At 40.6% G+C, this 12,851-nt stretch overlaps 1 protein-coding gene across 15 annotated transcripts in view; it reads right to left on the minus strand.

Annotated features, from left to right (window-relative positions):
- LOC110530111 (CMP-N-acetylneuraminate-beta-1,4-galactoside alpha-2,3-sialyltransferase) overlaps positions 1–12,851 on the minus strand; it is an 86,315-nt gene that overhangs the window by 61,248 nt on the left and 12,216 nt on the right. For 12 of the 15 annotated variants that reach the window (XM_021612935.3, XM_090181989.1, XM_090181988.1 and 9 more), the window contains one exon: positions 6,926–7,066. In XM_021612935.3, the coding sequence (XP_021468610.1) occupies positions 6,926–7,034 (109 nt within the window). In that variant the 5' untranslated portion in view covers positions 7,035–7,066. Of the gene's footprint in view, positions 1–6,925; positions 7,067–8,280; positions 9,879–12,851 lie in introns of those variants that run through there. The other 3 variants (XM_090181990.1, XM_021612934.3, XM_021612937.3) reach the window with 2 other exon arrangements.

The following is a 12,851-nucleotide window of genomic DNA, read 5'->3' on the forward strand; positions in this document are numbered from 1 at the left end:
TGAAAATTGTGAATAACTCACCACAGGTTAATGAGAAAGGGTGTGCTTGAAAGGATGCACACAACTCTGCAATGTTGGGTTGTATTGGTGAGAGTCAGTCTAAATAATTTTCCATGCACAGTCTGTGCCTGTATTTAGTTCATGCTAGTGAGGGTCAAAAATCCACTCTCACATAGGTACGTGGTTGCAAAGGGCATCAGTGTCTTAACTTCTTTGGGACTGGGGGGGCAATATTGAGTAGCTTGGATAAAAAGGTGCTCAGAGTAAACTACCTGCTACTCAGGCCCAAAAGCTAGAATATGCATATAATTAGTAGATTTGGAAAGAAAACACTCTGAAGTTTCTAAAACTGTTTGAATGATGTCTGTGAGTTTAACAGAACTCATATGGCAGGCAAAAACCTGAGAAATAATCCAACCAGGAAGTGGGAAATCTGAGGTTTGTAGTTTTTCAAGTCATTGCCTATCGAATATACAGTGTCTATGGGGTCATATTGCACTTCCTAAGGCTTCCACTAGATGTCAACAGTCTTTAGAACCTTGTTTCAGGCTTCTACTGTGAAGGAGGAGAGAATAAGAGCTGTTTGAGCCAGAGGTCAGGCAGAGTGCCATGAGCTGATCACACTCGTGGCCGTGAAAGGTAGCTGCGTTCCATTGCATTTCTAAAGACAAAGGAATTCTCCGGTTGGAGCATTATTGAAGATTTATGATAAAAACATCCTAAAGATTGATTCTATACATTGTTTGAAATGTTTCTACAAACTGTATTAGAACTTTCGTTTCGTCTGAACAAGTGATCGCGCATTATGCATTTAGATTACTGGGCTAAACGTGCAAGCAAAAAGGAGGTATTTGGACATAGATGGACTTTATCGAACAAAACAAACATTTATTGTGGAACTGGGATTCCTGGTAGTGCATTCCGATCAAGATCATCAAAGGTAAGTGAATATTTATAACGCTATTTCTGACTTTTCTGACACCTCTCCTTCTTTGGAAAATGTCTGGATGTTTTTCTGTGACTAGCGCTGACCTAACATAATCGCAAGGTGTGCTTTCGCAGTAAAGTCTTTTTGAAATCTGACACAGCGGTTGCATTAAGGAGAAGTTTATCTATATTTCCATGCATAACACGTGTATCATTTATCAATGTTTATTATGAGTATTTCTGCAATTTGATGTGGCTCTCTGCACTTTGGATGGATGTTTGCGAATTTCAAATGAGGTTTTTGGACATAAAGATTAACTTTATCGAACAAAACAATTTATTGTGTAACATGAAGTCCTGTGAGTGCCATCTGATGAAGATCAAAGGTTAGTGATGAATTTAATCGCCATTTCAGATTTTTGTGAGCCCTCTCCTTGGCTGGAAAATGGCTGGATGATTTTCTGTGACTAGGTGCTGACCTAACAATCGTTTGGTGTGCTTTCGCCGTAAAGCCCATTTAAAATCGGACGCTGTGGCTGGATTTACAAGAAGTTTATCTTTAAAATGGTGTAAAATACTTGTATGTTTGAGGAATTTCATTATGGGATTTCTGTTGTTTTGAATTTGGTGCCATGCAATTTCACTGGCTGTTGGCGAGGTGGGACGCTACTGTCCCACATATCCCAGAGGTTAACTTTTTATGGCTGCAGGGGCAGTATTGAGTAGCTTGGATGAAAAGGTGCCCATTGTAAACGGCCAGCTCCTCAGTCTCAGTTGCTAATATATATATATACACGTTTGACATGTTTCTGTGGACATTATGGAAACTATTTGGAATTTGTCTGCGTTGTCATGGCCGCTCTTTCCTGTGGATTTCTGAACATACCTCCATTTGTTTGTCATGTTATTTTGGATATAAAAATCATCTTTATGGAACAAACGGAACATTTGTTGTGTAACTGGGAGTCTCGTGAGTGAAAACATCCGAAGATCATCAAAGGTAAAGAATTGCTTTTCTGATTTTCGTGACCAAGCATCCTGATGCTAAGTGTACTTAATGTTTTGTAGTGCGATCGATAAACTTACACAAACGCTTGGATTGCTTTCGCTGAAAAGCATCATTTCAAAATCTGACACGACAGGTGGATTAACAAAAGGCTAAACTGTGTTTTCCTATATTGTACTTGTGATTTCATGAATATAAATATTTGTAGTAATATTTTTTGAATGTAGCGTTATGCTATTCAGCGGTTGTTGATGACACTTATCCGACATCGGGATTGCAGCCATAACAAGTTAACAGCTCGATTTGTCAGGGCAGGATACTCTGAGTGCAGCCCAATCCAGAAATCTGGCAGTGGCTTCCGATAAAATTTTCACAGAACTGCTTGTTGCAATTTCGATGAGGCTCTCTTGTTCAGATATCAGTAAGTGGACTGGAGCCAGGGCATGAGAGAGAACGAATCCAGTTGTTTGTGTCATCTGTTTATGGAAAATACCTGCATAATTGCGCACCCAACTCAGGTGCGTCGCTATATCACATTTGACATTGTCCTTAAGCTTGAGTTCATTTGACACACAAAAAAAAAATCATACAATGATGGAAAGACCTGTGTGTTGTCCTTGTTAATACAGACAGAGAAGAGCTCCAACTTCTTAATCATAGCCTCAAATTTTGTCCCGCACATTGAATATAGTTGCGAAGAGTCCCTGTAATCCTAGATTCAGATTATTCAGCTGAAAAAAAAACATCACCCAGATAGGCCAGTCGTGTGAGAAACACGTCATGCAAGCAGTCAGACAAATTAAAATTATGGTCAGTAAAGACAACTTTAAGCTCGTCTCATTTCAAAACAATGTGTCAATACTTTGTCCCTTTGATAACCAGCGCACTTCTGCATGTTGAAAAAGTGTTACACGGTCGCTGACCATACCATTGCAGTGCAGAAAATACACGAGAGTTCAGGGGCCTTGCTCTAACAAAGTTAACCATTTTCACTGTAGTGTCAAATGTCTTCCAAGCTGTCAGACATTCCCTTGGCAGCAAGAGCCTCTCGGTGGACGCTGCAGTATACCCAAGTGGCGTCGGGAGCGACTGCTTGCACGTGCATTACCACTCCAATATGTCTACCTGTCATGGCTTTTGAGCCATCAGTACAGATACTAACATGAGCAGCAGCTACGTTTAGCTACATACAGACCGTTAGTGGAATTCCCACGAGAGTAACGGTTAATGTGATTGGATGTATATTATTTGACTAGGCTACCTGTATTTGACATTGTGTTGTTATTTCGCTAAACACTAGATCATTTCATTTTATTTTTGGCAGTAAAACAGAGCTACTCGGGCAAGAGAGAAAAAACCTCACCCAAATGTATAGCCCCGTTGGGAAATATAAATGGACTGTTTGAAAATGTTTGGGAATACCTGCTCTAGAAGATGCATCATGGGTGACTACAACTTTCTTTAAAAAAATGATGTGTTTTTACAGCAATGACGGTAATGAGAAACATGTCCACAGACAATGTTTATGTAATAAATATTATAGTTTTATGTAAACTTCAAGTAGCATAAACATTATGGTTTATGGACAAACTACAGCAACAATGTTTAATTCAAAAAATAATAATAATCTATAAGCAAAATTTGCTAAAAATTACCAGATCATTTAATCTGGACACATTTGGGTAATAAGAATCTGAGGTGAAAATGTACACAATTCAGGAAAAAATAAGACACAAACTAGGCATCTTAGTCTTCAGAATGATAGTTGATTGTTTCCAAATCAATTTGTTACTGCAAACCGCTAAATATTAAAATCGGCAAAAATGACAAGTTAATTAGTGGGTGATGGGATTTCAGAACCTTGGGTCAGAGGAACATCCCTGCGTTTCCTAATCTGATCGTGGTAGTGGGGTGGTAGATGCCTAGTCTCCCTTACGGCTCAAATCAGGCGTCTACATAGTACATACCATAGACAAACATAATTCTCTCACACACACACACACACACACAGAGAGAGAAGTCAGCTCAGAGGCCCAGCTCAGAGGCCCAGCTCAGAGGCCCAGCTCAGAGGCCCAGCTCAGAGGCCCAGCTCAGAGGCCCAGCTCATGAGCTCCATCAGCAGCAGGTTTGAATTTAGAATGGGAAATTAATGTGTTTATTCAACAAATCCTCATATCGCATCGATTTGTTTCAAACTAAAACATACCGTTCCGGTATTGGAAAGCATGTATATAGAAGGGAAAGATGCACATACCTATACCATAAACTGGCATTTTAACCAAACTCTCTCTCAAATGGTACAACAAGTCCGTGTTAACAAATACAATTCCCAATTAGGAACTGAACTAATTGTAACCATATAGCCAAGCGTGCTTGCGGCCTTGCCTAGATAAAAACCTAGCTGTGTAGAAAGAACAAAAGCCGTGTATGATGCCACAGGTGGCTAATGTGCTGCATAGATTGTCGCCAACGCACACCAAAAATTGGTTATTCACAAAACACAGGTGTGATCTTTCACAGTCAACACCCTTGGGTGATGTACCAACAGACAAAAACTGGGTGTCCACTTTCAGTCACACCTGCGTGACAGTGCCGAGGGTGGCAGACAGAAGTGATGAGGGCTGGGAGAAACGATAACATGTCAAGATGTCCTCTTCTCCAATGCTAACTAAGCCTTAATCATACATAAGTCAACGGGGGCTAATGCTCTCACTTCCTTCTGCACACCGTCAAGCCGTTTCCGGTTGTCACGGTTCATTAAATTTGTCTGTAGTGGAGGACCACTTACAGGCCTCGAGAGGCTCTGATATTAAGCGGATACAGACTGACTGTCAAACTGAAACACTCACTCAAATCCAGCCAAGGCATCTTTATGAGAGATGAATAAAGACCCCTTAGTCAGTGATGTGCAATTGGACTTGGGAGAGGGGGCTCAGTCTCCTGACACTATAACCAAGTGTAGTATATGGGCAATGTGGGCATCATTGCTCTAATCCTTGAAAGTAATGAAATCAGAGAGAGAAACCGGGGACCCTAAATATTGACGTGTAAAGCGATGCACACAGGGGTCTTGTCACGACAACTTCAGAAGTGTCCTCTTGAGTAGCCATAGTGGGAATGAAAACATTCATATGCACTTGTTTGAAGTTCAAGGGGTCAGGTAGGTCATAGTAGCCTTCAAAAATAGGTTCAAACATGAGGACTCAGCCCTATAGCCTACCTGCTCGGTTGACCATTTCAGGGTTTGTGACACCCCAGTTTAATGTTAGGCTTACATTGTAAAACACCAAAATAAAATGTAGCCTATTCATTGTAAGGATACATATTTACATAACAGTAGTTAAAAAGGGTATGCACCTTGAACGGTGACTCAAAGACTCCCAGAGTAGAATACTTCAAAAGTGTAGAACATCCTGTTTGATTCTCTCTGGTGAAATAACAGATCACAAGGTCAGAGTTTGGGAGAGCACACAAAAAGGACTTGTCAACATGCTACCTGTCCTCTTGGACAAACAAAACCTTGGGACCGCAACATCTGGCAGCAGCATGCAAAAAGCTCCAACTCCCAAATAGTATTTTTCTGGAATAAATATTTTCCATATTGGTGTTGTGAGAAATATAATTGGAAACAGTGACTTCGGAACCCTAATAAATCATTTCTGAATTTATTTCAAATAACTAATTAATCTTTTTGGAATAACTCAAATGACAAAAAAATACAACTTCAGAGGAGTGAAATGAAAGACTCAAATAAGATTCTTTGAAGGAGCACATCTATCTAAAATTCCCATGTTTATTACTAATTTAAAATGGAGGAGTATACAAAAGAGTAAGACAAGTTATTGGAGCCGCGGCGATAACTTGAGGAAGTCCGATACTTAGGATGGCATCCAAAAGCTAGGCGTCCCCTTTCGGACGCCTGTCTCACTGTGCTGTTACTGTACCTTGGGTGGACAAGACCCCAAAACTTGAAGTGTCAAACTGATATTCTTGTAGTCCCTCAAGCTTCCTTCAACACAAAGTCTCCGGCTACATGTTTCTCAGAGGCAACCATAGTCTAAAGCACAAAATATATATATATATTTTTTTACTTTCCACCGAGAAGCACAAATACAGTGTTCCCTGCTGATATGAAACACACCTGCCAGTTCAAATATTTCCAGGGCATGTTTATTGGATATCTTTTAGCCCCCTCTACTGGTTACAAAGAACAGTTTCAGGGACCCGCACTAGTGAAACATCAACCCACCATCCACACCCTGTCAGGTTTAGATTTTCCACCTTTACGTAACCCTCTCCATCACCCTGATTCATAACCAACCAATATCCAGAAATGCCAGGTGGGTTCGGGCGCTGACCACAGCGGATGGTCGGGGGACCGGAACATGATTACAAATAATTTGGCAAATTGACCAAGAAACCGAAACAGATATAATATTTGCATAAAACAATCATATCAAACCTTGCTTAAACAGATTTACAAAAATAAAATCACTTGGAGATGATTTCCTGGTGTTCTCACAGTCTTATGTCTAACAATAAAATGGTAAAAATCTAAATGTTTTTTTCTTTAGAAATAAACATATTAAAAACCTGCAGGCCGCCAGTTAGAAAACCCTGCTGTAGAAGTACCGTCCAAGTGGAAATGTAGTCCTCGTCAACTACAGGAATTGAATGCGAGAAATGGGCTACCTAGAAAATAGTAATACATGTACAGTATATAGCAAACAGATAGACCTGTCTTGCAGGGTCTGTTGCAATCCTCTCTAGTAGCAGGAAGTCAGACAGGGAGTCTGAGTGGCTGGCAAGCATACAGGTTGACAGACAGAAAGACAGTAGCTTGACCGACAAGGAGACAGAGACACAAAGACAGATAAATCAGCAGACTGAAAAGCAAGTCAATTGAAAAAGAGGCAGACCAGCAGTCTAGTAAATAGACAGGCGAATAGATGGATGATTGGAGAGAGGCGTAGGCTGTCAAGAGTAACTCACGTGGCTTCTGGCCCCATACGTGCAGGTGTAGCTTCCCAGAGGAGTAGTAGATGAAGCCCAGGACCAGCATGGGGCACAGGACGAACAGCAGCTTGTGTGAGGGCTTCATGGTGGTTCTCAGCCATTCACATGGCACATCACCTACAGGACAGATGCAGAGGAGGAAAAGGGAGTTGAGGATGAAGGAGTCAGTGTTGTGTGCAAATAGGATGACTGGCTATGAGAAATCACTTAGGCCAGGGTTCCCCAACTGGTGTGTTTTATTTGCCCCCCCCCCCCCCAGTTCTGAGCAAAAACTGTTTTATATTTAGCATTTTCATTGTTGGACATAAAAGACACCAGGATATCAGCTCCAATTGATTTTACATTTTGGAAATCTGTACAAGTATTCCCATACATAATAAAGAGACACGTGATCATATACAAAAAGGTAAGCAAGGTTTGAAATTATTTCATTTGAGTAAAACATTATATCTGTCCAGGCTTCTTGCAGTCAATTTGCAGTACAAATTGTTCATGCTCCCCACCATCCACTCATGAAAAATAAATGATGATCCCTGGCTTGGGCTAATGTCAAACCTTAGCCAATCTCCTCTTGGGCTCTGCCCAAAGAATGTAAGAGAGGCATTGTAATCTAGAGCAATGCTTTTTAAAATATTTGTTATAAGGCAATTTTTTCTCTAGATTTCAGAAAATGGCAGTTACAGGTGTTCAAACACGCAAAAATCTCTGCCCCCCCTAGGGACCTCCCCTCGTCCGTACTTAGCGGCGTCACAACCTTGTTAAAAAAGAAAATCCTTGGGGGAACCCTTTACGCTCTTTAGAGACAACCGATCTATCACCAATAAGTGCTATTAGTTTCACTTTTCCATTATGCTAAAATCAGTGCTCATGGGGAGGGGGAAGATAAAGAAGTCTGTTTTAACAGGTAAAGCACACCCTGCTTGTCAGCTACTTAAGAAACTGCAATGGTTGAGAGTGGTCAACACTTTTGTAGTTAAAGAAAGATTTTATGCTGAGCCAACACCCAAACTAGGCTAATCATACAGTATAGTCTTGAGAGAGATGTTTTTTAATTTCCCAAAACATTAAAAAGGTCTCATTCTCTCCATAACTGAGGTAATATTATCCAACTGGCTTCCTCTAACATCGGTTCCTTTGTTTCCACTGAGACAAAGGAAAAGACACTATGCCCTGAGATCTGAGCGTAGCACCGAAAAACAAAGAAATAGTGACTAGATCTGAATAATGAAACCATTCCTTTAATATATTCTCCAATATACTGTACCATGTCCAAATTACCCCAGCCCTGAATGTTAAGAAAATATAATCCAACTTTGCAAATGTTGTCTCACCTGCAAATTCCAACAATCTTCTTTATCACTCAGAACCAGTCGAGACACATTACACAGCTTGGATTGTGGGAGTGATATGTAAAACTGAGCCACAATTCATATTTCATTTCGCTTTCCTTTCCTTTTCTCTCTCTCGCAGAACAGCTAAGGGCTTGCGCAAACAATAGTCTTCAAAATCACTGCGGAGCGAAGCAACTGCACTGAGCTGAATTAGTGTTGAAATATGATTACATTACTTCTCTTTACAGGGACCACTAGAAAAGCAATGGAGCAGCTGAAAAAGTAACAGATGACGAGGGGTTAAAAGCATACTATAGGACTTGAAGATTCTACGCCTGTGACAGGACTAATCATAGAAAGATTACATTCAATAAATCTGTGTAACGCGAGTGACACACACGCTTTTGTGTTGTTTCTCAAAGACAAACAGTCAAGTCAAAGCAATACACTGCCCTAGGGCAGTGGTTCCCAACCTTTTATAGTCCCGTACCCCTTCAAAATTCAAACTCCAGCTGTGTACCCCCTCTAGCACCAGGGTCAGCGCACTCTCAAAATGTTTTTTTTTTGCCATCATTGTAAGCCTGCCACACACACACACAATACGATACATTTATTAAACATAAGAAGGCCCGTGGGAAGTGACAAAGAGCTCTTATAGGACCAGGGCACAAATAACAATGATCAATAATTTTTCTCTTTAGTAAACCAGCTTACATATGAAACCTTATTTGTTCATCGAAAATTGAGAATAACTCACCACAGGTTAATGAGAAAGGGGGTGCTTGAAAGGATGCAAATAACTCTGCAATGTTGGGTTCTATTAGAGAGTCTCAGTCTTAAATAATTTTCCACACACAGTCTGTGCCTGTATTTAGTTCATGCTAGTGAGGGCCGAGAATCCACTCTCACATAGGTGCGTGGTTGCTGCCTTGGCAACCACGCACCTGAGCGCAGCCCAAACCAGAAATCTGGCAGTGGCTTCTGATTTAAATTCCATTTCCACAGAACCGCTTGTTGCAATTTGTGTCATCTGTTTCAGGAAAGTACCTGAGTAATTGTGCACCCAACTCACTCAGGTGCTTTGCTATATCACATTTGACATTGTCCTTAAGCTTGAGTTCATTTGCACACAAAAAAAATCATACACTGTTGGAAAGACCTGTGTGTTGTTAATTAAAACTCTAGGGGCAGTATTTCATTTTTGGATGAAAAAAAATGTTCCCGTTTTAAACAAGATATTTTGTCACGAAAAGATGCTCGACTATGCATATAATTGACAGCTTTGGAAAGAAAACACTCTGACGTTTCCAAATCTGCAAAGATATTATCTGTGAGTGCCACAGAACTGATGCTACAGGCGAAACCAAGATGAAATTTCAAACAGGAAGTGCCCCAGATTTTGGAGGCGCTGTGTTCCAATGTCTCCTTATATGGCTGTGAATGCGCAATGAATGAGCCTACACTTTCTGTCGTTTCCCCAAGGTGTTTGCAGCATTGTGACGTATTTGTAGGCATATCATTGGAAAATTGACCATAAGAGACTACATTTACCAGGTGTCCGTCCGCCTGGTGTCCTCCGTCGAAATTGGTGCAGCTGCAGACATTTTTCCACGTCGTTCAGAGGAGAAACCAAACTTCCACGAGGGATATATCATCGAATAGATATGTGGAAAACACCTTGAGGATTGATTCTAAACAACGTTTGCCATGTTTCTGTCGATATTATGGAGTTAATTTGGAAAAAAGTTTGGCGTTATAATGACTGGATTTTCGTTTTTTTTTTCTTAGCCAAACGTGATGAACAAAACGGAGCGATTTCTCCTACACAAATAATATTTTTGGAAAAACTGAACATTTGCTATCTAACTGAGAGTCTCCTCATTGAAAACTTCCAAAGTTCTTCAAAGGTAAATGATTTTATTTGAATGCTTTTCTTGTTTTTGTGAAAATGTTGCGTGCTGAATGCTAGGCTTAATGCTATGCTAGCTATCAATACTCTTACACAAATGCTTGTTTTGCTATGGTTGAAAAGCATATTTTGAAAATCTGAGATGACAGTGTTGTTAACAAAAGGCTAAGCTTGAGAGCCAATATATTTATTTCATTTCATTTGCGATTTTCATGAATAGTTAACGTTGCGTTATGGTAATGCGCTTGAGGCTATAATTACGCTCCCGGATACGGGATTGCTCGTCGCAACAGGTTTAATGCAGACAGAGAAGAGCAACTTCTTAATCATAGCCTCAATTTTGTCCCGCACAATGAATATAGTTGCGGAGAGTCCCTGTAATCCTAGGTTCAGATCATTCAGGCGAGAAAAAACATCACCCAGATGGGCCAAGCGTGTGAGAAACGAATCATCATGCAAGCGGTCAGACAAGTGAAAATGGTCAGTAAAGACAACTTTAACTTCTTGCTCCTACTTGAGACGCAGACGTTTCAAGTAGGCACCTGGAAATGCAAATGCGCTACGCTAAATGTACTCGTTAAAACTCAAACGTTCATTAAAATACACATGCAGGGTATTGAATTAAAGCTACACTCGTGAATCTAGCCAACAAGTCAGATTTTTAAAATGCATGAGAAGCTATTATCTGATAGCATGCAACACCCCAAAATGCCTGAAGGCGACGTAAACAAAATAATTAGCGTAGCCGGCGCTACACAAAAACGCAGAAATAAAATATAAAACATTCATTACCTTTGATGATATTCTTTGTTGGCACTCCTATATGTCCCATAAACATCACAAATTGGTCTTTTCCCGATTAAATCTGTCCATGAATGCCCAAAATATCAATTTGTCTGCATCAGGAAAAAAGCTCTCTTCCAACACGCAACGTCATGTTTAAAGATTATATAAGTTGCCTATATTCTTTGACAAAACACTTCAACCTACTTTTATAACCCAACTTTAGGTATTTGTAAACGTTAATAAGCGATCAAATTGATCACTGGGCGATCTGTATTCAATAGCAGCTACACAAGAAAACAGGGTCTATTTTTCAATCTTCCAAAATCGATTGAGGTAGGCTGGATGGAATGACGGATCTATTGGTAATGTCTCAAAGGATTTTTGTCAATGAAAATGACGTTTTTGGCGACATCGTGTGGAAGCTGTAGGAATTGCATCCGTCTCCATATTAAATTTGGTTTCCTTTAAACAATCCATGAAAGGGGCGCATGGATACTTTTTTCAGATTTCAGTGACCAGTTTTTCTTGCGCTTTTCGATGAAACACACGCTCTGTTATAGTCACAGCCGTGATTTAACCAATTTTAGAAACTTCAGAGTGTTTTCTATCCACACATACTAATCATATGCATATACTATATTCCTGGCATGAGTAGCAGGACGCTGAAATGTTGCGCGATTTTTAACAGAATGTTCGAAAAAGGAGGGGATAAAGAGGTTAAGCTCGTATCTCAATTTAGAAAAAACATGTCAATACTTGTTGTAAAAGCGTTACATGATTGCTGCCCATATCATTGCATGAGTTCAGGGGCCTTTCTTTAACAAAGTTGCCCATTAGTTATATTTCAGATGGTGTCAACATAAATTGTCATGCACTTTGAAGTAGAATGTCCATTTAAAGTCACCAGAAGTGACCTCGCAGTCGTTCTACATAAAATTCTTGCCAACGTCCTAGGGGAAACACTGATGTGCTGCTCTTAGAGGGGTTGGCTGACAACTAGTGGTGTAACGGAGTGGTTGATCTGTACATATCACACCCCGCGGTTCAGCACGCATGTGAACCGCGGATCAATGGCAAAGTTTAACCATCATAATGTGAAATAGTTTTACTGCCGCTGTTACTTTTTAAAGTAATAATTCCCTAAATCTCGATGCAGAGTTGCAGTGAAAAGATAAAGACAAGACAGAGGCGTGCTGTGTTTTACTTTTAAAGCAGTTGTGTGTACTGTTCACTTGAGCGGGGCATGTTCAATCAATCCTTGACGCTCGCATTGCAAAAAGCAAAGAAGACGAAAAAGAGCAGTGACAGCCATGGCTAGCGGAGGAGCTGAAGAACTGGAAAAGCCTCCCGCTTCATTTAAGTCTCATGTATGGGAGCATTTTGGCTTTCCTGACAGATATGGAATGAGGGTGGTGGACAACACCATTACGGTGTGTAGGCATTGTGCCACAAGAAAGCTGTGTGGATCATGAAAATACATTGAGCATGGCCACACAATTAAAGCGTCATCACCCTGGTGTGTCAGTGACGGGAGCCAACTCAGCCAAGAAACAACAACTTCTCACCGCGGCATTTAAGCAGCCCTTTGCTGCAGAATCAGACCAGGCCTAAGCCATCGCCAAATCTATTGGGATGTTTATCTCTGCAGACATGAGGCCATACTCTGTTGTGGAAAACAAAGGGATTAAAAATATGGTGAAAGTGATTGAGCCACGCTTCGAAATCCCCTGGCGCACCCACTTCAGTATAAAGATCGTGCCAGATCGTTATGAACAGGAAAATATTAAAATTTACAACAAATTATCCAAGGCATCCCCTGTTTCCCTCACCACAGACGGCTGGACCTCCAGGGGAACGGAAAGCTACGTGACTGTGA

The sequence above is a fragment of the Oncorhynchus mykiss genome, chromosome 8 (assembly GCF_057628025.1).
Source record: "Oncorhynchus mykiss isolate SJ-2025 chromosome 8, ASM5762802v1, whole genome shotgun sequence".
NCBI classification, from domain to species: domain Eukaryota; kingdom Metazoa; phylum Chordata; class Actinopteri; order Salmoniformes; family Salmonidae; genus Oncorhynchus; species Oncorhynchus mykiss.